The sequence below is a fragment of the Staurois parvus genome, unplaced genomic scaffold (assembly GCF_062004578.1).
Source record: "Staurois parvus isolate SC_StPar_1 unplaced genomic scaffold, SC_StPar_1.0 ptg000877l, whole genome shotgun sequence".
Lineage (NCBI taxonomy): Eukaryota > Metazoa > Chordata > Amphibia > Anura > Ranidae > Staurois > Staurois parvus.
The window spans coordinates 569,218-593,988 of record NW_028318673.1 but is presented as its reverse complement, the minus strand read 5'-3'; the positions used below and the strand labels follow the sequence as shown (position 1 = coordinate 593,988).

Genomic DNA, 24,771 nt, shown 5'->3' with positions numbered 1-24,771 from the left:
TTCCAGGACCATGGTTTGGGCCTTAGTCCCAGGATCTGGTGAGAGGGATTTTGCCCCCTGGCAGATGACAGGAACATGGCACACAGAGACATGACACTTCTCCCATACTCACCAGGCACTGGGTTGTGTAGATGGTCCTGCTATACAGACACAGTGTTTGCTTTGCTATACAAATCCTGCCACGGGATTACAATGATACTTTACCATAGGAGTGTAAGTGCACCAATGAAAGTGTCTCGCTGAAGACCCCAACATTCATCCTGTTACCAAGAGACTGAAGTTACTGGTGCCATACGGGCACGCGCATGCGTATTCAGGCCTCTATATTGCATGGTGTGGGAGGGAATAGCTCTACCTTGGAAAGTAGCTATGAAGCATCAGTTGGGCGCAGTGTTTGCCTATTGGGCTTGTGGTGTCGGGGGTTAGAAGGGAGAAGTCTGACACCACAGAGAGTCATCCTTCTGCTCTCCTCCTGCTTGGACATCATAGAGCTGAGTTTATGTAAAGGGGTTTAGACCCACTTTGAGGGCGCCATGTAAGTGTTTCCTCTGCTCTTGGGGTTATTCACGGTTGGAATCCCCTGAAAGCAGCCTGAGTGTAAAAGTGAGTTCTATTGCTTCCGGTCTCAGGATTTGCTGTTCTCTGGATTCACCGAACGTATACCTGTTGTTCATGTTTATTACTTCCCATAGAGGTCTTACAGTAAAGCTGATCTCTGTGTTTATTATACCGTGTGTGCTTTTCATTGGACCTTGTACTTCACTATTGTCAGGGGTGTCAGTTGGGGCTGAGACAGTTCTTGGGGTTGGGAGGCAGAGTGCTGGAGTGAACAAACTTACCCCCTTTGGGGGGATCGCTACACTTATAGAGGGGTCACCTCCACTCCCACCAAGGGGGCAGAGATATATGACTGCCTAGTCCAGCCTTTCTCAGCCAGGGGTCCTCCAAAGGTTTCTCGGGGCTCCTTCAGCAATGAACAATTCCTGTGTGAATCTGTCAGATTACAAGTCCCCATTATCTGGGTAAGGGGGTGTCAATCATCGCACGTCCCTGACATTTACAGATCTAGAGAAGAGTTTTAAATTGCCAACAAATTACATTTCCCTCCCAGATTCACACTCAGCCGATGCGGGGCCGCTGCATTTTTCGAAGTCCTGCTTGTCACATTTTTAGTGCAGGTTTGGTGTGGTAAAAAAAAAGCCACACAAAAAATGCACCTCCCCATTGAAATCAATGGAAAACATGGCAAACTACATAAAAAATGCACCTGCCTTGTGTTTTTGGTGCAGTTTGTGAGTCACATGCATTGCCTGCACTTGTTGGGGGGTCAAAGAACAGCCTCATTCACTTCAATGGGTCACATTCAGCAGGAGCTACACCCATCAAAAGTGACATCTTGGGGATAATTCCTGCTGTGACTGCGAAGACAACCATCACTACTGGGATATGTGTAGACACTGCCCACTGCCTCTGCAGATATAGGGGGCAGTAAAAGTTCAGCTCAACTGTGAGGTCTAACAATATAAAGGAAAACTCTGCTTCAAAACTAAATAAGTGTGGGGTTCCCCTTTAATATCCATACCAGACCCTCATCCAGCATTAGGAGAAGTATGAAGATGAAGGGGAACTCCACTTCAAAATGAACTAATGATAACACGGTGTTATCTTATTAACAAATGGTGGGTCCCCATATACCCCAGTAATGGTTGGCTCCCCCGAACTCCATTGTAATGGTGGGTTCCCCCACACACCCCAGCAATGGTGCCCCCCCGTGCACACACCCTGGTAATGGTGAGCCCTCTCGCACACACCCAGGTTATGATGGATTCCTCCATACACATAAGTAATGGTAGGTCCCCCTGCATAGCCCAGCAATGGGGGTTTTCCCCACACACCCTGGTAAAGGTAGGTCCCCCCACACACCTATGCCATGGGCCCATTAGCACACCTAGGATTGACACAGGGGGTGATGCCAGTTAGAGGGGTGGGAGATTAGTGAACATTCTCTCCTGGATCCCCCCTTCCTTCATTGAACATTTACTCCTGGATTTCCACTTCCCATGGTGAACATTAACTCCTGGATTTCTCCCTCCTGGAGTGAGCATTCGCTCCTGGATCTCCCCTTCTTTCAGTGAATGTTCACTCCTGGATCCCCCTTCCTTCAGTGAACATTGACTGGTGGATATCAGAGGATGGGGAGACATCAGAGGTCCATCATATGACAGGAGAGACATCAGAGGTCCATCAGCTTCATCTGAGAATGGGGAGACATCAAAGTGTCCATCAGTTTCATTGTAGAACAAGGGAGTCATCAGAGGTCCATCAGCTTCATCAGAGGATAGGCATACATCAGAGGTCCATTAGCCTCATTGGAGATGGGAGACATCAGAGGTCCATTAGCTTCATCAGAGGACAGAGGAGACATCAGAGGTCCATCAGCTTCATTAGAGACAGGGGAGGCATCAGAGTTCCATTAGCTTTATCAGAGGACAGAGGAGAAATCAGAGGTCCATCAGCTTCATCGTAGGACTAGGGAGACATCAGAGTTCCATCAGCTTCATCAGAAGATAGGCAGACATCAGAGGTCCATCAGCTTCATTAGAGACAGGGGAGACATCAGAGTTCCATTAGCTTTATCAGAGGAGAAATCAGAGGTCTATCAGCTTCATCAGAGGACAGGGGAGACATCAGAGGTCCATCAGCTTCATCGTAGGACTAGGGAGACATCAGAGTTCCATCAGCTTTATTGGAGGACAGGGGAGTCATCAGAGGTCCATCAACTTCATCAGAGGATAGGCAGACATCAGAGGTCCATCAGCTTCATCGTAGGACAAGGAAGACATCAGAGTTCCATCAGCTTTATTGGATGACAGAGGAGTCATCAGAGGTTGTCACAGATCCCACCCACATGCACACGCCCACAGCGACTTGCTAACCGAGGTGTGCATGTCTGGTCATGACTTGGTGTAAAGAGGGAATGAGGGGGACTTATTTTGTCACAGTCCACACTACCTCTCCTCTCATATTAGGACCCATGCAGTTTATGTTGTCTATATGGAGGAGGTGTAGGGTTAGATTCATCCTAGGCTCTAAGTGTTCCCCCTTGACAAACATCATTTTTAATCCAAGTCTCCCAGATGGTCTGGCCATTGGTCGAGTCCATCCTTGGGCTGAGGCTTATCTATTCCAATTGTGACATTTGGTCAATCCCATAATTCACAACCTTAAATCCTTCCCTGACATTCAAAAAGCTGCTCGCATTCCACCCCATCAGTATTTTATCTACAGATACAACACATTTTTGCCTCCAAAGCCTCTTCTCTGACTCTTGAACAACCTACCCCTTTAGAGCATATCTGCATCCAAGGCCCACACCACCGGGACATAATTTCCGCTACGTATACATTGCTTGTAGATGTCGCCCTTTTTCTATTGGTTCTCCCCTTTATATGTGTAAATGGTCCCGTTTCCTTCAATGTGATATTGGGTTGGATCAATGGAGTAGGATTTGGGAGGCCTCTTCTAAATCTTCTGTGTGTGTAATGTGTACAGAAAATCCTTCTAAGACCCCGATGTTTTGGTATTGGACCCCTGAGGTTCTCCATGATCGTAATCCAAATGTTTCTTCTATTTGCTGGTGTTGTGGGACGGAAACTGACACTCTTTTCCACATTTTTTGGGATTGCTGGTCCATTGCGCCCTTTTGGGGGAGGTCCTTAACCCATTGTGGTGACTTCTGCGGTCTCCTGTCCCTTTTGAGCCCATTTACTTTCTGTTGGGTCTACCTTTTTAGGGTCTCTCTAAATATGAACGGAAACTTTCCACCTACATGAGGGCAGCCAGGAGAACCATTCCCATGCATTGGCTGTCTTCTATGTCCCCCATGTTACCGGCACTGATGAAGGTCAGAGCAGAAATGAGAAAGTTGGAGTACCTACCTGCTTTACACCCTGCTACTGTCCCTGCGCTGGAGGCAGTTCAGGACCCACGGGACACCTATGACACCGATCTGTCTGCTCCGATCGTTTGTGATTGATGGCCATGTCACTGTTTTGTATTGACATTGTATGTTCTTATGTACCTCTCATCTATGAGCTGCTTTATCAGCCTTCTCTCCCTCTCTGCTTTTATTTTACATTTACCTTTGTGACTGCTTGTTGTAATATGTGACATAGAGATGGAAATGGGTGCTAATAGGCTGCAGGAGATCTGCTGAGATATAGAGAGGGAAATGGGTGCTAATAGGCTGCAGGAGATTCGCTGAGACATAGAGAGGGAAATGGGCGCTAATAGGCTGCAGGAGATCTGCTGAGACATAGAGAGGGAAATGGGAGCTAATAGGCTGCAGGGGATCTGCCGAGACATAGAAAGGGAAATGGGTGCTAATAGGCTGCAGGAGATCTGCTGAGACATAGAAAGGGAAATGGGAGCTAATAGGCTGCAGGAGATCTGCTGAGACAATGAAATGTATATGAAATGGATGGATGTGCAGACACTCCCAGAAGATGATGTCATTATGAGTGGATTGATATATATTTTTGCATTGTCCCCCCCAGAAGGATCAGGTTTGGCGGGATCGCTCTCATTAGCTATACATTTGTATTTTGTGTTCTGTGTTTGTAAGACTTTTCTATATGTAATAAGAGATGTTTGTTGAACAGTTGGTTACATAAGAGTTACATTTATTTCTTCTTCCTTTATTCAGTAATGTTTCATCTCCCGTAGTATCCCTGTAAGGTACATATTATACAGGAAGGGGGATTATGGGATGGATCTCGGGGCTGCAGTTCCTCTGAACTCCACAAGGTGCTGATCTCACCTATACTCACACAGGAAGTCTCTATGGAATGCAGACAGGAAGTGATGTCAGGGACAGACAGGAAGTGATGTCAGGTACAGACAGGTAGTGATGTCAGGTACAGACAGGAAGTGATGTCAGGTACAGACAGGTAGTGATGTCAGGCACAGACAGGAAGTTCCAGATCAGAGGTGACGTGGGAAGAAGTATAGAGGAGACGTTGGTGGAAGTGGCAGCAGAGGAGGTAATAAGATGTTATTTCCTATTTACAACAATGTATATAAATCTGAGGCTCTTTTACGAATGTTGGGGGCTTTAAAAAAATTAAAAGAGTTTTATAGCAATTTAAATGTGTAATATGTGTAACATTGTTCTGTTTATCTCCTCCTCCCCTCCCCCGCCTGTCTCCAGCACCGCACCCGGGGACTAGCAGGAAGGGGAGAGACCTTGCAGTGTAATGAGAACTGATTGGCTGCTCCTCAGAAAAGGGGAGTGTCCGGCTTATCCTTTCTCCCTTTCACGCCCAGAGCCATTTTTTGCACACGTTTATAAAATCATTTTAGGCCTGAAGATGACATAAAACCCCCAAAATATCGATTTTCTGAAAGTAGAGACTTTAGAGAATAAAATAGCGGCAGTTCTAATTTTTACGTCACAAAATATTATCACAAAGTCTAGGAAATGCCAAATTTCATTAAAAAATACACTTAAGATGATTTCAGGGCACAAAAAGCAATAAATGACCCATTTATGTGTAAAAATATAAAAGCCGAGGTTGCAGCGAGTAAATAGATATCCAACATGTCAAACCTTAAGTTGTGTGTGCTGAAATGGTGACAACCTTTAGTCCCCGGTATTATCTATAGGGGACACATTTATAGCCCCTTCTAGGTCATCAGTATAGAGTACGGAGGAGGTCTGCTCCTAGAATTATCCTCTCATTCTGGTGTGACCGGCGATATGTAACGTGTATCACAATCAATGTTATCACGTGTAGGCGCTCCAGCGTGTGCTCTTACGTTTGGGTGCGCATATGTGGGGGTGGGGGGCCTCAACATTTTTTAAGGGGAGGAGTTATGTACTTGGGTGTAACTTTAATTGTTTACAATTAAAAAAAAAATTTTTACTTAAGGGGACAAAGTCCTCTATGAGATGACTTTTGATGAGAGGTTCTCTTTATTGAGACATCCAGGGTCTAAAAGACCCCCAATGTTCCCCTGTACTCCATTGGATGTAATGTAGAGCACATCGCACCGCATTACATTCTTTGCCGTCCTCGATGGTCGGGAAATCTGTCATAACGTCACTTCTGGGTCAGGACAAGAAGGGAGTGAACGTGTCCGCTCTCCTCCGTCCCCTCTACCCTCCGACACCCGCTGACCCGGGCCCACAGATGGGCAAGCAGAGCCGGGGAAGCATAGTAGGTACAGGAGAGGTTCACACACACGGGGTGGCAGAGGCTGGCACCTGAAAGGAGAGCCCTGCGGCTTGCCCTCAGCAGGGATAAAGATTAAAAACAATACTTGCCCGGCCCCCAGAACTACATGTCCCGGGCGTCGGGTGATGTAAAGTGACCATCCCTGCATGATGAGCCGACATTGACCTCACAGCACTGCCTCAGAGCAAACTAGTCATAGGAAGGATCAGATTTATCATTCCTTGTCTGCAGATCTAATACTCATCAAAACCAGTTCAGAGACCAAACAAACCCAACAGAGAAAAGGGGCCCCGGACCTCAAAATTGTAGTAAACACTAAACAGTCCAAACAAAATGTCTTCCCATGGGGGGAGTAGTTCTTCAATGTCCATCAACCCTCCTATTCCCCCCTCACATCCACATCCTATTATTGTGTGACCAATACCATCCAAATCATTCTTACTTTCATTCCCCAAAGTTATCCGTCTACAAGGAGACCTGTATAGATCACATGATGGCACCAATGAGGATGGAGGAGGACCGGAGTCACATGACTGAGAAGATACTAAACCTCACCCTGGAGATCATCTACCTGCTGACCGGAGAGGTGAGGAGGATTCTGGGAGGTCACATGACATCACTCTTGTCTATTCTGGTCAATAGATCATTTTATTTTTGCACACATTTAGATGATGTCAGGTGGTTGATATTGTTTTATTTTTCTCCTGATCTGTAGGATTATGTTGTAAAGAAGAAGTCTAGTGGGGAGCCAATCTCAGGAGGATGGAGCAGAACCCAGAGCCTCACCATGGTGCCTCCATCTCATTCTCTGATACCTGAGAGGGAGAAAGAGCAGAAGATTCTGGAACTGACCACCAGGATGGTCCATCTGCTGACAGGAGAGGTGAGCGGTGCTGGGAATTCTGGGACATTCTCCAGTAACAGACAAGGGATGTGTCTGGATGGTGACTGTATCATTGTGTGTGTCAGGTTCCTATAAGGTGTCAGGGTGTCACTGTCTATTTCTCCATGGAGGAGTGGGAGTATTTAGAAGGACACAAGGATCTCTACAAGGACGTCATGATGGACAATCAGCCGCCCCTCACATCACCGGGTAAGAGGAGACTTTATTGTAAAGGAGAGAGCAGTACGGAGGATCCACCTAGATCCCCCATCATCTGATAAACACATAGAAACAATGGATTCAGTCAGTGTGTGTGTTTCCTACAGATGGATCCAGTCATGGGAACCCACCAGAGAGATGTCCCCGTCCTCTGTATTCCCGGGATTCTACACAGGAAGGTCACACCATCCCTCACCATCATCAGGTAGATGATGACAATTATTGGTAGTTGTGATTTATACACAGCATGTTTGTTACAATGAATGTTTTATTATATCTTTCAGAGTGGAATCCTCGGGGATGATAATATTGATGTTAAAGAAGAGTATAAAGAGGAGGATGAGGAGTATGGAGTGATGGAGGAGTTTTCAGAAGGACACAAGGATATGATGGAGCCACCTAATACCAGGAACCCCCCAGAGAGATGTCCCCGTCCTCTGTATTCCCGGGATTCCACACAGGAAGGTCACACCATCCCTCACCATCATCAGGTAGATGATGACAATTATTGGTAGTTGTGATTTATACACAGCATGTTTGTTACAATGAATGTTTTATTATATCTTTCAGAGTGGAATCCTCGGGGATGATAATATTGATGTTAAAGAAGAGTATAAAGAGGAGGATGAGGAGTATGGAGTGATGGAGGAGTTTTCAGAAGGACACAAAGATATGATGGAGTCACCTAATACCAGGAACCCCCCAGAGAGATGTCCCCGTCCTCTGTATTCCCGGGATTCCACACAGGAAGGTCACACCATCCCTCACTATTACAAGGTTGGTGGGATGGAGAATCTAGAACATGGACTTGTAGAGACTAGGGGCTCCAATCACAAAGCGGTATCTTCCCGTATCCCAGTATGTAGTAAGATGCTGCATTCTGTTTTTTAGTAGTGAAGCCTGCGGGGAATTTACCACTGGTGTCCATAGCAACACTTGTAAATAGCTTGTTGTTATGGAGAGGGCAGCCGTCAGTGTCCCCAACAACCAGTAAACAAGGAGCAGACGGCTGCCAAGTTCCAGGTCTGGTATGGATTTTGAGGGGAACCCCGATGACAAAATAATACAAAAAGTGTGGGTTCCCCTCCAAAATCAATACCAGACCCTTAGTGAGTGCCCACGTTCCTCCTGAACCATACCAGGCCACATACCCTCAACATTGGGTGGGTGCTTCAGGGCAGGGACGCTCTGCCCTCCCAAAAGCACCTTGTCCCCATGTTGATGGGGACAAGGGTCCCTTCCCCACAACCCTGGGCATTGTAGTGTAGTGTAAAAAACCACTTGAAGATATTTTTGACAAAACAAAAATAAAGAACAATATCCCCCTGATGTAGATCCATCAATGATCCAATCACAATACTCGCTGTCATCGCTGACTCGAAGAAAAAACAAAGCTCCCCTCCTGCTGTCTGACAGCTCTGCCACCTCCCACTTCTAAATAAACTAAGGAGCGCTACCACCCTGTGACATCACTGGGTGGCCTTGCCCTCTTGTGACGTCACCAATACAACATGCCCCGGTCAGTGACATCACCAATACAACATGCCCCGGTCAGTGACGTCACCAATACAACATGCCCCGGTCAGTGACGTCACCAATACAACATGCCCCGGTCAGTGACGTCACCAATACAACATGCCCCGGTCAGTGACGTCACCAATACAACATGCCCCGGTCAGTGACATCACCAATACAACATGCGCTGGTCAGTGACGTCACCAATACAACATGCCCCGGTCAGTGACGTCACCAATACAACATGCCCCGGTCAGTGACATCACCAATACAACATGCCCCGGTCAGTGACGTCACCAATACAACATGCCCCGGTCAGTGACGTCACCAATACAACATGCCCCGGTCAGTGACATCACCAATACAACATGCGCTGGTCAGTGACGTCACCAATACAACATGCCCCGGTCAGTGACATCACCAATACAACATGCCCCGGTCAGTGACATCACCAATACAACATGCCCCGGTCAGTGACGTCACCAATACAACATGCCCCGGTCAGTGACGTCACCAATACAACATGCCCTGGTCAGTGATGTCACCGAGTGGCACCATCCCTTAGTATATTTAGTGGCAGGAGGCAGCAGAGCTGTCAGACAGAGGGGAGTCTTCATTGGGAGCGGAGCTTTTCTTTCCGAGTCAGCGGTGACAGCGAGCACCGTGATTGATGATGGATCTACACCGGGGGGGACATTTTGCTTTAGTTTTGCTTTTTTAATAAAGGACTTGTTAAAAACTGCCTGCTGTATTTAACAGAATACTTTTTGGGGGTGAATAATTAGGGGTACCATGTACCCCATACTGATTCACATGGGGTGAGGGATCTGAGGGCCCCCTTGTTAAATTTTGTAAGTCCTCTGCCTGCAAACCCCCACAGCCACTAGCCTGGGTTGTGGGGAAGAGTCCCTTGTCCTCATCAACATGGACAAGGTGCTCTGGGGGAGCAAAGCCCCCCCCCCCCGCCCCAGAGCATCCACTCCATGTTAAGGGCACGTGGCCTGGTATGTTTCAGGATGGGGGGGTCACTTGCTCATCACCCCCATTCCTGACCTGCTGGGCTGCATGCTCAGATAGGGGTATGATATGTATTTCTTTAATTTTGGCAAGGAGTCCCCCTCAAAATCCATACTAGACCCCGCCAAAGGGGGAATCCTATGCTATTTTCTTCATATTTCATTGCCGGTAATTCTTTTCTTTATATTTATTGGTTTGTTAGGACGTGGCGGCCGCTCGGTCCCTAACAACCATGTTGTTTACTGGTTGTTAAGGATGCCAGCGGCCGCCCACTCTTTACCAAGCAGTACACATTTCCTGAATGCCGCATGTCTCCACCACTAATTAATGACCGCATGCATTTCATTCTTTATTTCCTTCTGTGAATGTAACGCCTGTTCATGCGGTATTTACTGAGCGTGTTCAGTGTTTGTGGTCAATACCGCAACACGGGATAGGAAATGGACAGTTTCAGGATGGCATGCGGTATTTAGGGGAAATGTACCCACATATCACATGTGATCTGCTTCTGTGAAGGGAGACAATGTGTGGATTTTGTGTGTGATGTCACAATCATAAATCTTACATTTTACAGATGATATTCTCTCTCATTTCCTTGATTTAGAGTGGAGATCCAATCGATATAGAATTTGAGGTGAAAGCAGAAGAAGAAGAGGCGTATGTGAGGGATGATCAGCAGTCTATGGAGGAGGATGGAATAACGGGGACATTTATAGAGGAGGACACTCCTACAGAGATCAGCACAGGTGGGTCATGAACACTAAATCCATTCCTCCACCCATACTGCTCACTGATTGGTCCAGAGTAGGGCGGGGACTGGGTGATATCAGCCTGTAATCCCCTGGTCACTTTCCTGAGCTGTGTTCCCCGTCCTGTATTCCTGGATTTCTCTCGGATAATCTTCCTTCTCTGTGCTGCAGACACAATTTATGTATCTAGACTGGATTTATGGAGGTTCTGGGGTTCAGCTGGCAGAAAAATGTTGATTTTTCCTATAAGCATTGCATAATGTAGGCACCCAGGACATGTGACTGGGGTCTCCTGCCTTGTGCCTGACTCCTCCAGGGGACCTTCTCTGTTATCTGCTGGCTGTGCCGGGTGGAGGGATATGTCTGTAGTGTCTCAGACCCAAGTCACTGAGTGCAGTCTCAGGAGATGGGAGGCAGCGGTGTGGGACCTACATAGTTACATAGTTAGTCTGGCTGAAAACAGACATTCCATCTAGTTGTACCATTAAAAATAAAAGTTATAATCCGACACCCACAGCTGATCCACCAGAAGGAAAAAACCCAGCAAAGAACGATCCAATCTGCTCCTGCAGGGGAAAAAAATCCTTCCTGACCCCCCGAGATGCAATCGGATATTCCCTGGATCAACTTTCCCTATAAATGTTATATCCAGTTATATTCTGTGTATCCAAGAAAGAATCCAGGACTTTCCTACAGCAACCCCCCCCCTTATGTATTATACATGGAGATCATATCCCCCCCTTATGTATTATACATGGAGATCATATCCCCCTTATGTATTATACATGGAGATCATATCCCCCCTTATGTATTATACATGGAGATCATATCCCCCTTATGTATTATACATGGAGATCATATCCCCCCTTATGTATTATACATGGAGATTATATCCCCCCTTATGTATTATACATGGAGATCATATCCCCCCTTATGTATTATACATGGAGATCATATCCCCCCCTTATGTATTATACATGGAGATCATATCCCCCCTTATGTATTATACATGGAGATCATATCCCCCCTTATGTATTATACATGGAGATCATATCCCCCTTATGTATTATACATGGAGATCATATCCCCCCTTATGTATTATACATGGAGATCATATCCCCCCTTATGTATTATACATGGAGATCATATCCCCCCTTATGTATTATACATGGAGATCATATCCCCCCTTATGTATTATACATGGAGATCATATCCCCCTTATGTATTATACATGGAGATCATATCCCTCCCTTATGTATTATACATGGTGATCATATCCCCCTTATGTATTATACATGGAGATCATATCCCCCCCTTATGTATTATACATGGTGATCATATCCCCCCTTATGTATTATACATGGAGATCATATCCCCCTTATGTATTATACATGGAGATCATATCCCCCTTATGTATTATACATGGAGATCATATCCCCCCTTATGTATTATACATGGAGATCATATCCCCCTTATGTATTATACATGGAGATCATATCCCCCCTTATGTATTATACATGGAGATCATATCCCCCTTATGTATTATACATGGTGATCATATCCCCCCTTATGTATTATACAATGAGATCATATCCCCCCCTTATGTATTATAGATGGAGATCATACCCCCCCTTATGTATTATACACGGTGATCATATCCCCCCTTATGTATTATACATGGAGATCATATCCCCCTTATGTATTATACATGGAGATCATATCCCCCCTTATGTATTATACATGGAGATTATATCCCCCCTTATGTATTATACATGGAGATCATATCCCCCCTTATGTATTATACATGGAGATCATATCCCCCCCTTATGTATTATACATGGAGATCATATCCCCCCTTATGTATTATACATGGAGATCATATCCCCCCTTATGTATTATACATGGAGATCATATCCCCCTTATGTATTATACATGGAGATCATATCCCCCCTTATGTATTATACATGGAGATCATATCCCCCCTTATGTATTATACATGGAGATCATATCCCCCCTTATGTATTATACATGGTGATCATATCCCCCCTTATGTATTATACATGGTGATCATATCCCCCCCTTATGTATTATACATGGAGATCATATCCCCCCCTTATGTATTATACATGGAGATCATATCCCCCCTTATGTATTATACATGGAGATCATATCCCCCCTTATGTATTATACATGGAGATCATATCCCCCTTATGTATTATACATGGAGATCATATCCCCCCTTATGTATTATACATGGAGATCATATCCCCCCTTATGTATTATACATGGAGATCATATCCCCCCTTATGTATTATACATGGTGATCATATCCCCCCTTATGTATTATACATGGTGATCATATCCCCCCCTTATGTATTATACATGGAGATCATATCCCCCCCTTATGTATTATACATGGAGATCATATCCCCCCTTATGTATTATACATGGAGATCATATCCCCCCTTATGTATTATACATGGAGATCATATCCCCCTTATGTATTATACATGGAAATCATATCCCCCCTTATGTATTATACATGGAGATCACATCCCCCCTTATGTATTATACATGGAGATCATATCCTCCCTTGGGATCTTTAATATCAGACCCGATATTGTTTATAAATATATTAATAAGTTGGGGTCCCAACAATGAATCTTGGGGTACCCCACTAACCCCTTCCATACCGGGCACTTCTACCCCCTTCCTGCCCAGGCCAATTTTCAGGTTTCAGCGCTCTCACACTTTGAATGACAATTGCACGGTAATGCAACATTGTACCCAAACTAAAATTTAGGGGTATCTGTACTTTCCTGACATTTGGGGGATATCTGTACTGTCCTGACATTTGGGGGATATCTGTACTGTTCTGACATTTGGGGGATATCTGTACCGTCCTGACATTTGGGGGATATCTGTACCGTTCTGACATTTGGGGGATATCTGTACCGTTCTGACATTTGGGGGATATCTGTACCGTTCTGACATTTGGGGGATATCTGTACCGTTCTGACATTTGGGGGATATCTGTACCATCCTGACATTTGGGGGATATCTGTACCGTCCTGACATTTGGGGGATATCTGTACCGTCCTGACATTTGGGGATATCTGTACCGTGCTGACATTTGGGGATATCTGTACCGTCCTGACATTTGGGGGATATCTGTACCGTTCTGACATTTGGGGGATATCTGTACCGTTCTGACATTTGGGGGATATCTGTACCGTTCTGACATTTGGGGGATATCTGTACCGTCCTGACATTTGGGGGATATCTGTACCGTCCTGACATTTGGGGGATATCTGTACCGTTCTGACATTTGGGGGATATCTGTACCGTGCTGACATTTGGGGATATCTGTACCGTGCTGACATTTGGGGATATCTGTACCGTTCTGACATTTGGGGGATATCTGTACCGTCCTGACATTTGGGGGATATCTGTACCGTTCTGACATTTGGGGGATATCTGTACCGTTCTGACATTTGGGGGATATCTGTACTGTCCTGACATTTGGGGGATATCTGTACCGTCCTGACATTTGGGGGATATCTGTACTGTCCTGACATTTAGGGGATATCTGTACCATCCTGACATTTGGAGGATATCTGTACTGTTCTGACATTTGGGGGATAAATATACCGTTCTGACATTTGGGGGATATCTATACCGTTCTGACATTTGGGGGATATCTGTACTGTCCTGACATTTGGGGGATATCTGTACCATCCTGACATTTGGGGGATATCTGTCCTGTCCTGACATTTGAGGGATATCTGTACCGTCCTTATATTTGGGGGATATCTGTCCTGTCCTGACATTTGGGGGATATCTGTACTGTCCTGACATTTGGGGGATATCTGTACCATTCTGACATTTGGGGGGATATCTGTACCGTCCTGACATTTGGGGGATGTCTGTACTGTCCTGACATTTGGGGGATGTCTGTACTGTCCTGACATTTGGGGGATATCTGTACTGTCCTGACATTTGGGGGATATCTGTACTGTCCTGACATTTGGGGGATATCTGTACTGTGCTGACATTTGGGGGATATCTGTACTGTTCTGACATTTGGGGGATATCTGTACCGTTCTGACATTTGGGGGATATCTGTACCGTCCTGACATTTGGGGGATATCTGTACCGTTCTGACATTTGGGGGATATCTGTACCGTTCTGACATTTGGGGGATATCTGTACTGTCCTGACATTTGGGGGATATCTGTACCGTTCTGACATTTGGGGGATATCTGTAGCGTTCTGACATTTGGGGGATATCTGTACTGTCCTGACATTCTTGGACCTCAAGAAATAAGATTGGCTGTCAGTACTTCAGGATTGATCAATTTTCAGATATCTCCCATAGTTTATGATTTAGTCTGTAGGGAAGTTATAGAGTTCAGAAATCCTAATTTGGGTTATTTTCACCAAAGACATGTAGCAGAATACATCTCGGCATAAATTTATGAAGAACAATTATTTATTTGCAAACTTTTATAACAGAAACAAAGAAAAACATATCTTTATTTAAAAATGTGTGTTCTTTTTTTGGGAAGAAAATGAAGCCATCCATTGTATACAACTGTCATGTGACCTACAGTGATTGGTCACAGCAGGTCACATGGTACAGACAATGGGGCCGGTACACAGATCTGTCATTGGCCGTGTCCGAGGTACATGGCCGGTGACAGATCGCGCCGCTGCACGGTTCTGCGGGCATGCAAACTGCGCATACCTGGATGGACGCCATATGGCTTCCACCCGGAGGGACGAGGTGCTCACCCGGCCACCATCTGGCCATAGATCGGGCAGGAACCGGATAATAACACTGAGCCTTGGGGTACACCACTAATAACACTGAACCTTGGGGTACCCCACTAATAACACTGAACCTTGGGGTACCCCACTAATAACACTGACCTTGGGGTACACCACTGATGACACTGAACCTTGGGGTACCCCACTAATAACACTGAACCTTGGGATACCCCACTAATAACACTGGACCTTGGGGTACCCCACTAATAACACTGACCTTGGGGTACACCACTAATAACACTGAACCTTGGGGTACCCCACTAAAAACACTGAACCTTGGGGTACCCCACTAATAACACTGACCTTGGGGTACACCACTAATAACACTTAACCTTGGAGTACCCCACTAATAACACTGACCTTGGGGTACACCACTAATAACACTGACCTTGGGGTACACCACTAATAACACTTAACCTTGGAGTACCCCACTAATAACATTGACCTTGGGGTACCCCACTAATAACACTGACCTTGGGGTACACCACTAATAACACTTAACCTTGGAGTACCCCACTAATAACAATGAACCTTGGGGTACACCACTAATAACACTGAACCTTGGGGTACCCCACTAATAACACTGAACCTTGGGGTTCCCCACTAATAACACTGAGCATTGGTGTACCCCACTAATCACACTGAGCCTTGGGGTACCCCACTAATAACACTGAACCTTGGGGTACCCCACTGATGATTCTGAACCCTGGGGTACCCCACTAATAACACTGAACCTTGGGGTACCCCACTAATCACACTGAACCTCGGGGTACCCCACTAATAACACTGAACCTCGGGGTACCCCACTAATAACACTGACCCCTGGGGTACCCCACTAATAACACTGACCCTTGGGGTACCCCACTAATAACACTGACCCCTGGGGTACCCCACAATAACGCTGAGCCTTGGGGTACCGCACTAATAACACTGAACCTTGGGGTCCCCCAGTAAACACACTGAACCTTGGGGTACCCCACTAATAACACTGAACCTTGGGGTACCCCACTAATATCACTGAACCTTAGGGTACCCCACTAATAACACTGAACCTTTGCGGTACCCCACTAATAACACTGAATCTTGGGGTACCCCACTAATAACACTGAACCTTGGGGTACCCCACTAATAACACTGAACCCTGGGGTACTCCACTAATAACACTGAACCTTGGGGTACACTACTGACACCCCTAGACCATTCAGAGTATGAATCATTACCCACTACTCTCTGAATACGATCTTTTAGCCAGTTTTCTATCCATTTACATTCAGATTTTTCCAGCCCATAGACTTTACCTTACACATTAGCCGTGTGTGGGGAACTGTGTCCAAGTATACCACGTCCACCGCCACCCCTCTGTCCAAGTATACCACGTCCACCGCCACCCCTCTGTCCAAGTATACCACGTCCACCAACACCCCTCTGTCCAAGTATACCACGTCCACCGCCACCCCTCTGTCCAAGTATACCACGTCCACCAACACCCCTCTGTCCAAGTATACCATGTCCCCCGCCACCCCTCTGTCCAAGTATACCACATCCATCGCCCCCCCTCTGTCCAAGTATACCACGTCCACATCACCCCTTTGTCCAAGTATACCACATCCACCGCCACCCCCTGTCCAAGTATACCACGTCCACCGCCACCCCTCTGTCCAAGTATACCACGTCCACTGCCACCCCTCTGTCCAAGTATACCACGTCCACCGCCACCCCTCTGTCCAAATATACCACGTCCACCGCCACCCCTCTGTCCAAGTATACCACGTCCACTGCCACCCCTCTGTCCAAGTTTATCATGTCCACTGCCACCCCTCTGTCCAAGTTAACCACGTCCACTGCCACCCCTCTGTCCAAGTATACCACGTCCACCATCACCCCTCTGTCCAAGTATACCACATCCACCGCCACCCCTCTGTCCAAGTTTATCACGTCCACTGCCACCCCTCTGTCCAAGTTAACCACATCCACTGCCACCCCTCTGTCCAAGTTAACCACATCCACTGCCACCCCTCTGTCCAAGTATACCACGTTCACCGCCACCCCTCTGTCCAAGTATAACACGTCCACTGCCACCCTTCTGTCCAAGTATACCACTTACACCGTCACATCCAATCTAACCTGTTTCATGATGGTTTAATCCCAGCTCAACTCTACATGTTGTCTACAGTAAACATTTAAGCTTCCACTGATTACAGAATACTAATACTGTGAGTCCTGACCCTTATACTATATAACTTGTACATTACATCCTCCTGACCCCTGCACTATATACTCTATGTTGTACATTACATCCTCCTGACCCCTGCACTATATTCTCTATGTTGTACATTACATACTCCTGACCCCTGCACTATATACTCTATGTTGTACATTACATACTCCTGACCCCTGCACTATATACTCTATGTTGTACATTACATCCCCCTGACCCCTGCACTATATACTCTATGTTGTACATTACATACTCCTGACCCCTGCACTATATACTCTATGTTGTACATTACATACTCCTGACCCCTGCACTATATACTCTATGTTGTACATTACATACTCCTGACCCCTGCACTATATTCTCTATGTTGTACATTACATACTCCTGACCCCTGCACTGTATACTCTATGTTGTACATTACTTACTCCTGACCCCTGCACTATATACTCTATGTTGTACATTACATCCTCCTGACCCCTGCACTATATACTCTATATTGTACATTACATACTCCTAACCCCTGCACTATATACTATATGTTGTACATTACATCCTCCTTACCCCTGCACTATATACTCTGTTGTACATTACATCCTCCTTACCCCTGCACTATATACTCTGTTGTACATTACATACTCCTGACCCCTGCACTATATACTCTATGTTGTACATTACATCCTCCTGACCCCTGCACTATATACTCTATGTTGTACATTACATACTCCTGACCCCTGCACTATGCACTCTATGTTGTACATTACATCCTCCTGACCCCTGCACTATATACTCTATGTTGTACATTCCATAGTCCTGACTTCTGCTCTCCACCCTCCCCCACTGCTATTGTAAGGGACCGCCCGACGGTACCACTAGCACTCCACTGAATAGGCGTTCCCAGAGCACGGAGTCTATAGCAAGGTCAGGTACAATCCAGGTCAATAACTTACAGGGCACAGGTTCACAGGATACAAGGAGACCAGAAGGCACTGAATGACAGCTCAGGCCCATTTAAATATCCCGCCCTGTGCTGCCATTGGTGCCCAGCGGGTGGCCGCGGCTTCTACTGCGCATGCGCAAACTCGAACGCAGCGTCCGGCCTGGACCTAGTGCCAGTGTCCCTGCACAGGGCGGCATACTGCGCCTGCGCCGGGACCATCACTACGGGGATCATGGAATTCCCTGACAGCTATATATACACATAATATGTATTCTCTTTTGTTACACCCATTTCCTCCCAGCTGGACATTTTATATCGGATGATGTGATTGGAGCACAGACTTTTACATGGTGATAATAATGTGATAACATCCTCCAACTTTGGACCCTTAAACAGAAAGTGATAATGAGGGAGGAGTCAATACCCCAATGATGGTGGTCTTCAGGATCAGTCCAGTCTTCATCTTGGTTGTTCTCCCCCCATCCTCACTCTCTGACCTCTGGTGGGGCTCAGCCCCGCTGTTCTTCATGACTAAATCATGGAGTAAATAAGGAAGTGCAGTACTTCTTGTGTTGGGAAGATGGTGATGAGTGATAGAGGGGGTGGGGCCCCTCGTCCTATAATCCCCTCATCACTGTCCCTCCTATAAAAGACAGTTCTGGTTGTTTCCTCACTCTCTGACTAAGGTCCATGAATAAGAAATGACCTGGTAGGAGATCAGAGGAGCCATTTCCTAGTTCCCTTGAGGGTGGAATTGTAAGCTCCTCAGAGACCAAGCTGCCTGATGTGGGCGGAGTCCTGGTTTGGGGGAACCAATCAGCTCCTGTCTAGTAATCCTGTTTGTCTTTGTATTTTAGTCCATGGCCGGGAGATGAGGAAAACCTCCGAGGATTGTTTCACTTTGTCTCCAGACTGGAAAGTAGAAGATGAGGACATCACACAGTATAGTCCAGGAGAAAACCCGGCTCCCTCCAATGTCCATCCGGCACCACCCAGTGTAGATGGACCATCGGATTCCTCGTATCCTGAGGAACCTCAGACTGTGCAGGACCAGACCGGCCTTCCAACAGGGAAGAGGTTTCCCTGTACTGAGTGCGGGAAGGGATTCCATTTTAAATCCCACCTTAATAGGCATAAAAGATCTCACACGGGGGAGAAGTCACATTCTTGTTCTGAGTGCGGGAAATGTTTTTCAGATAAGTCAAATCTTAACACACATCAGAGATCTCACACGGGGGAGAAGCCGTATTCCTGTCCTGAGTGCGGGAAGGGTTTCTGTTCTAAATCCAAACTTAATGTGCATAAAAGATCTCACATAGGAGAGAAGCCGTATTCCTGTCCTGAGTGCGGGAAATGTTTTTCACAGACGTCCAATCTTTACAGACATCTGAGATTTCACACGGGGGAGAAGCCGTATTCCTGTCCTGAGTGCGGGAAATGTTTTTCACAGACGACCAATCTTTACAGACATCTGAGATTTCACAAGGGGGAGAAGAAGTATTCTTGTCCTGAGTGTGGAAAATGTTTTTCACAGAATTCCAGTCTTTACAGACATCTGAAATTTCACACAGGGGAGAAGAAATATTCCTGTCCTGAGTGTGGGAAACGTTTTTTAGACAAGTCCCATCTTTACACACATCAGAGATCTCACACAGGGGAGAAGCCGTATTCCTGTCCTGATTGTGGGAAATGTTTTTCACGGAAGTGCAGTCTTTTCAGACATCAGAGATCTCACACGGGGGAGAAGCCATATTCCTGTCCTGAGTGCGGCCAATGTTTTTCACAGAAGTACGGTCTTTCGAAACATCAGAGATCTCACATGGCGGAGAAGCCATATTCCTGTCCTGAGTGAGGTGATTGTTCCTCACTGAAGTCCTGTCTTCCTGTACATCAGGGATCCCACACAACCCTGGAGGTGTATTAGTGCCTTAAGTGCAGGAAATGTCTTCTAGATGAACATTGCTGGACATCCCAGCTCTCATGTGGGGAAGAAGCACACCCTGATATACACCTCAGATATACTCCATGGCTGATCTTCATCATGGAAGAAACAGTTGATAAGGAGATGAGAGGCCCCCAAAGACATGGATGAAGTGCAGTAAATGTCGGGGTGCAGAGTGGTCAGTAGATCCTGGAAATGAAGGACACAACTTCAGCCCTTCTTGGGTGTCGGAGTTGCGTTTCCTGATAATGATATAGCGGGTTACAGAGCTAGAAGCCGGGAGAGCCCAGATCTCGTTATCGGGGAACTTTACACAGACAACAAGAACTTCTGAAGTTGATGTCCTTCATTTCAAGGCTCTACAGAACAGTGGTGACCCCGAAGCGTCTCTCTGTCTTCAGTCCATCCTTCTCCCATCCCCCAACAGGAGGGAAGGAGAACTCCGCCCCAAACTAGGGGGGAACTTTCCTCTCATTATTTCCCTTGGCTTCTGTGTGGGTTTGGGTGGTTGGAGGAGTGCGGCACGAGAGGGAACACAGCTTGTTGTTCTATGTCTACATATGGGGTCTGGGTAGAGGGGATCCACCGGAAAATATTTCTACTCTTTGATTTTGTACAAATCGTTTCTGTTTTCACTTATTATGTGTGGTTTGTAAAAGGGATTGGCCCAGTAGATACCACCCCACTTAGAGAATAGATGAACTAATATGACCAGCAATCATTCAGCCATGTCACATGTTGGGATCTTTTCTACAATACTTTGTTATAATAATGGAACACGTTGTGTATTGTATTGTACACCAATAATAATGACCCCGCCCTCGCATTCCAGACAAGGGATCTTCCTGACCAATCAGATTCCTTCCTTTGTTATTTCCTGATTCTATGATTACAATCTTATTAGAAGTAAAACTATAATAAAGAATTTATTGAGTGAAAAGAATTGTGTGTGTCGGGGCAACGATGGGGATCTCTGGGGCCCAAACATTTCTCACAGGAGACACTTTTGTTATGATCCGCCAGGTGGTGCCTCTGGCTGCTCACTTGACAGTCCTACCCAGAGTGTGTAGTCTAAGCCCAGTCTGTGCTTTCACCAGGGCCCCTGATGGTGGGGATGGACTTGTAACAGACCAGGGCCAGGTCACGACCTCCGAGCAGGCCCACCAGTGGCAGAGGGAGCCTCCGGGGATGTATGCAGGTACCGGGAGAGCCAGATGTGAGAAGGACGGCAGGACCTAGCAGGATGGCCATGAGCCGTGGTCCCGTGGGGTAAGCGAGTTACCGAATCAGCAGGCGAAGAATAGTCAGGTCACATGCAGGGTCAGCAGGATAAGTCAGTCCGCAGAATGGTCAAACAAGCCGGAGGTCAGGAAAGGAGAAGGCAGAGTAGTCAGGGCAATCCGGGTCAAAGCACAGGAGAAGGCAGCGTAGCCAGGGCAATCCGGGTCAAAGCACAGGAGAAGGCAGCGTAGCCAGGGCAATCAAGGTCAAATCACAGGAGAAGGCAGCGTAGCCAGGGCAATCAGGGTCACTAATCAGGTACAGGAACGTCAGGATCACAGATAGACCTTGCGGCAATCTGTGAAAGTGCAGGGCATCTTTAAATAGTGCGCCCTGCACTGTCATTGGCCGGCCAGGACACGCCCCCGGGCTGTCATTGGCCGCCCGAGGCGTGCCCGCGGCTCCTACTGTGCATGCGCAGTGTCCTGTCAGTCGCAGCCCGCCGGGATCTAGTGCCTGTGTCCAGGCGTGAGCTGTCGCAAGTGTGCGTGCGCCGGGAGAGGCACCGCGATCCCTGACAACTTTACAAGCCTTTACAGGTCATCCAGTTTCTGGTTTACCATGAATAATGGCCCAGAGTGCAGGGGTCAGGAGACTACTTCATACAGCCCTGCAAACAACATGCAGTGGTGAGTATGTGATTTCCATCCCAGAGTACAGAGTGTAGTGGTCAGGAGTATGTGATTTCCATTCCAGAGTGCAGTAGTCAGGAGTATGTGATTTCCATCCCAGAGTACAGAGTGTAGTGGTCAGGAGTATGTGATTTCCATCCCAGAGTACAGAGTGTAGTGGTCAGGAGTATGTGATTTACATCCCAGAGTACAGAGTGTAGTGGTCAGGAGTATGTGATTTACATCCCAGAGTGTAGTGGTAAGGAGTATGTGATTTACATCCCAGAGTACAGAATGTAGTTGTCAGGAATGGACTCACCAATAGTGGTGGGACTCACCTGCCTTGTGGTTTGCAGTACCAGGACTGGCCAGCAGGTGCTCTCAGCAACCAGAGGCTCACTTCTGCAGTCCGCCAAAACACCCGAGGCTGATTGCAGGAGGTGCATATAAGGAATGGCCAGACTTGCAATCAGCGCCTTGGTGTATGTTTTCCCAAGAGCCCCTGTACCTGCATTCTGTCTGCTTCCTGTCTGATCCTGCTTGATCCCTGACTCTGATTGAACTCCGCCTGTCCTGACCTCTGCTATTCCTGACCACCCTCCAGTCTGCTCCTTTGGTACCTTGTCTGCCTGATTGTTCCTGACCCAGCCCGTCTGACTACACTTTGCCTGCTCCTTTGTACCTTGCCTGCCCGTTTGCTACCGACCTGGCCTGCCCGACTACACTTAGTATTGTTCTTTTGTTATCTGTTGGGGGTTTTGGTTTGGTTTGTTTGCACTGTGTTTATGTTTAGTCTTGCACTGCGTTTATGTATTGTTTAGTCTTAAATAAATTATATTGTTTATACTATATCTGAAGCCTGCGTTTCCCTGCGTCAGTCACACACCTCTGGTCATACCCGGAGCCCTGACATTACACCAAGGCCAATCCTGACCAGAAGTGGCTGCACAGGGAAGCCATCTTGGCTTGTTGCTGGGAAGGATGGATCTTGATGAGGTTGTGTATTTATCTCTGCTAGTCTTTGATGACAGAGATTATGCTTATCAGACTTTGAAGAAGTATACCCGGGATCAATTACTAGAGTGCATAAGGATAGCTCATGTTCTAGTAGATCAGGGCACAGAGTTCTCTGAGGTGCAACCATTGATTCAGGTTTGTGCAAAGTTGGTTTCATCTGGTACCCCCGAATGCAGGGATGAATTTTTGCCGCCATTTAGTGCCGACCAGGTAGAGTCCCTGGTATTGTTGTGGGCTTTTGAATCATGTCTCAAAAATATGACTTTTATCAAGACATAATATTATATGGCAAACAGCTCAGCATAGCCGAATGCTAAGAGTTAATTTTGTCTTGGTTGAACCATCTAGCTAGAGAAATGTAATGGGTGAAGGGATTGTTTTTCTTTCCTCCTAGAGACAATACTATTTTGAAGTTCTACAGGTGATCAAACACCATTATTCAGACTTCAATAAGCAGGTAAACATATACAAGGTCTGGACATGACAATAGAGGAACCAAACTGATTGTCTGAGAGCTTACCCAAACCTTGTAGAGTGTGATGAACCAACAGACCTCTGAAACTATTACCATATACTATTGTTCACCAAGGGTGAAAGCATTAACAATTGTTTACCATGAGTCCAATACAAGGGCCATGCAAACAGAGAGTTTTTTTTCCCTACACAGAGAAAATGTTGATTCTGAAACAAAGGGGTGAAATTCAGGACATTTAAGTTTAAAAGTTCACTGTATATCATGACAAAAATGTACTACAAAAACAGATTATAAATAAGATGTCATAGACTTTAAACACCACTAAATACTCAGCAATGGGAACTATATATCACTAATTTGAGTATTGAGATGATGGGAAGTAAGATGTATTATAAACTAGCATTAGTTACATGTCTTATCAGGAAACAAACAGGATGATATTTCAAGTAGGAATAACTGAATATACACCTATATTCCATGGTCCCTATTTGGAATATCATAGGTATGATCACTGCTATATCTGGAAAGAGCCGTATATTTTATTCCTGAAATTACCTGAAGATTCCACCCAAGGTATGAGTCATCTCAAATACTCACATTGTTCTGTGATACATGACCGCCACCTGGCGGGCAGGTGAGAAATAGCTTATGTACACACATTTCTCAACTAGCCAATCAGGAAGCCTGGTGGGAAGGTATCTTAGAACAATGGACTAGTGGATATAAAAGCCCATGTGTTTTAAGAGAAAAAGGATCCCTCATAAAAAACCTCATGGAAAGACCTGACATCTGAAGAAGATCTGCTGAATAACTACTCTTCCATCTTTTCAAACTTCCTAAA

General features: G+C 46.1%; 1 protein-coding gene across 1 annotated transcript in view; it reads left to right on the top strand.

The window, feature by feature from the left end:
- The first annotated feature begins 972 nt into the window (after window positions 1-972).
- The window catches only part of LOC149443081 (uncharacterized), a 67,813-nt gene continuing 44,014 nt past the window's right edge, over window positions 973-24,771 (top strand). The window contains exons 1-8 of the mRNA XM_089655935.1: window positions 973-1,022; window positions 1,112-1,178; window positions 7,206-7,329; window positions 7,446-7,543; window positions 7,623-7,829; window positions 7,909-8,115; window positions 10,475-10,616; window positions 19,462-20,426. Coding sequence (XP_089512061.1) covers window positions 973-1,022; window positions 1,112-1,178; window positions 7,206-7,329; window positions 7,446-7,543; window positions 7,623-7,829; window positions 7,909-8,115; window positions 10,475-10,616; window positions 19,462-20,426 — 1,860 coding nt within the window. The remainder of the gene's footprint in view (window positions 1,023-1,111; window positions 1,179-7,205; window positions 7,330-7,445; window positions 7,544-7,622; window positions 7,830-7,908; window positions 8,116-10,474; window positions 10,617-19,461; window positions 20,427-24,771) is intronic.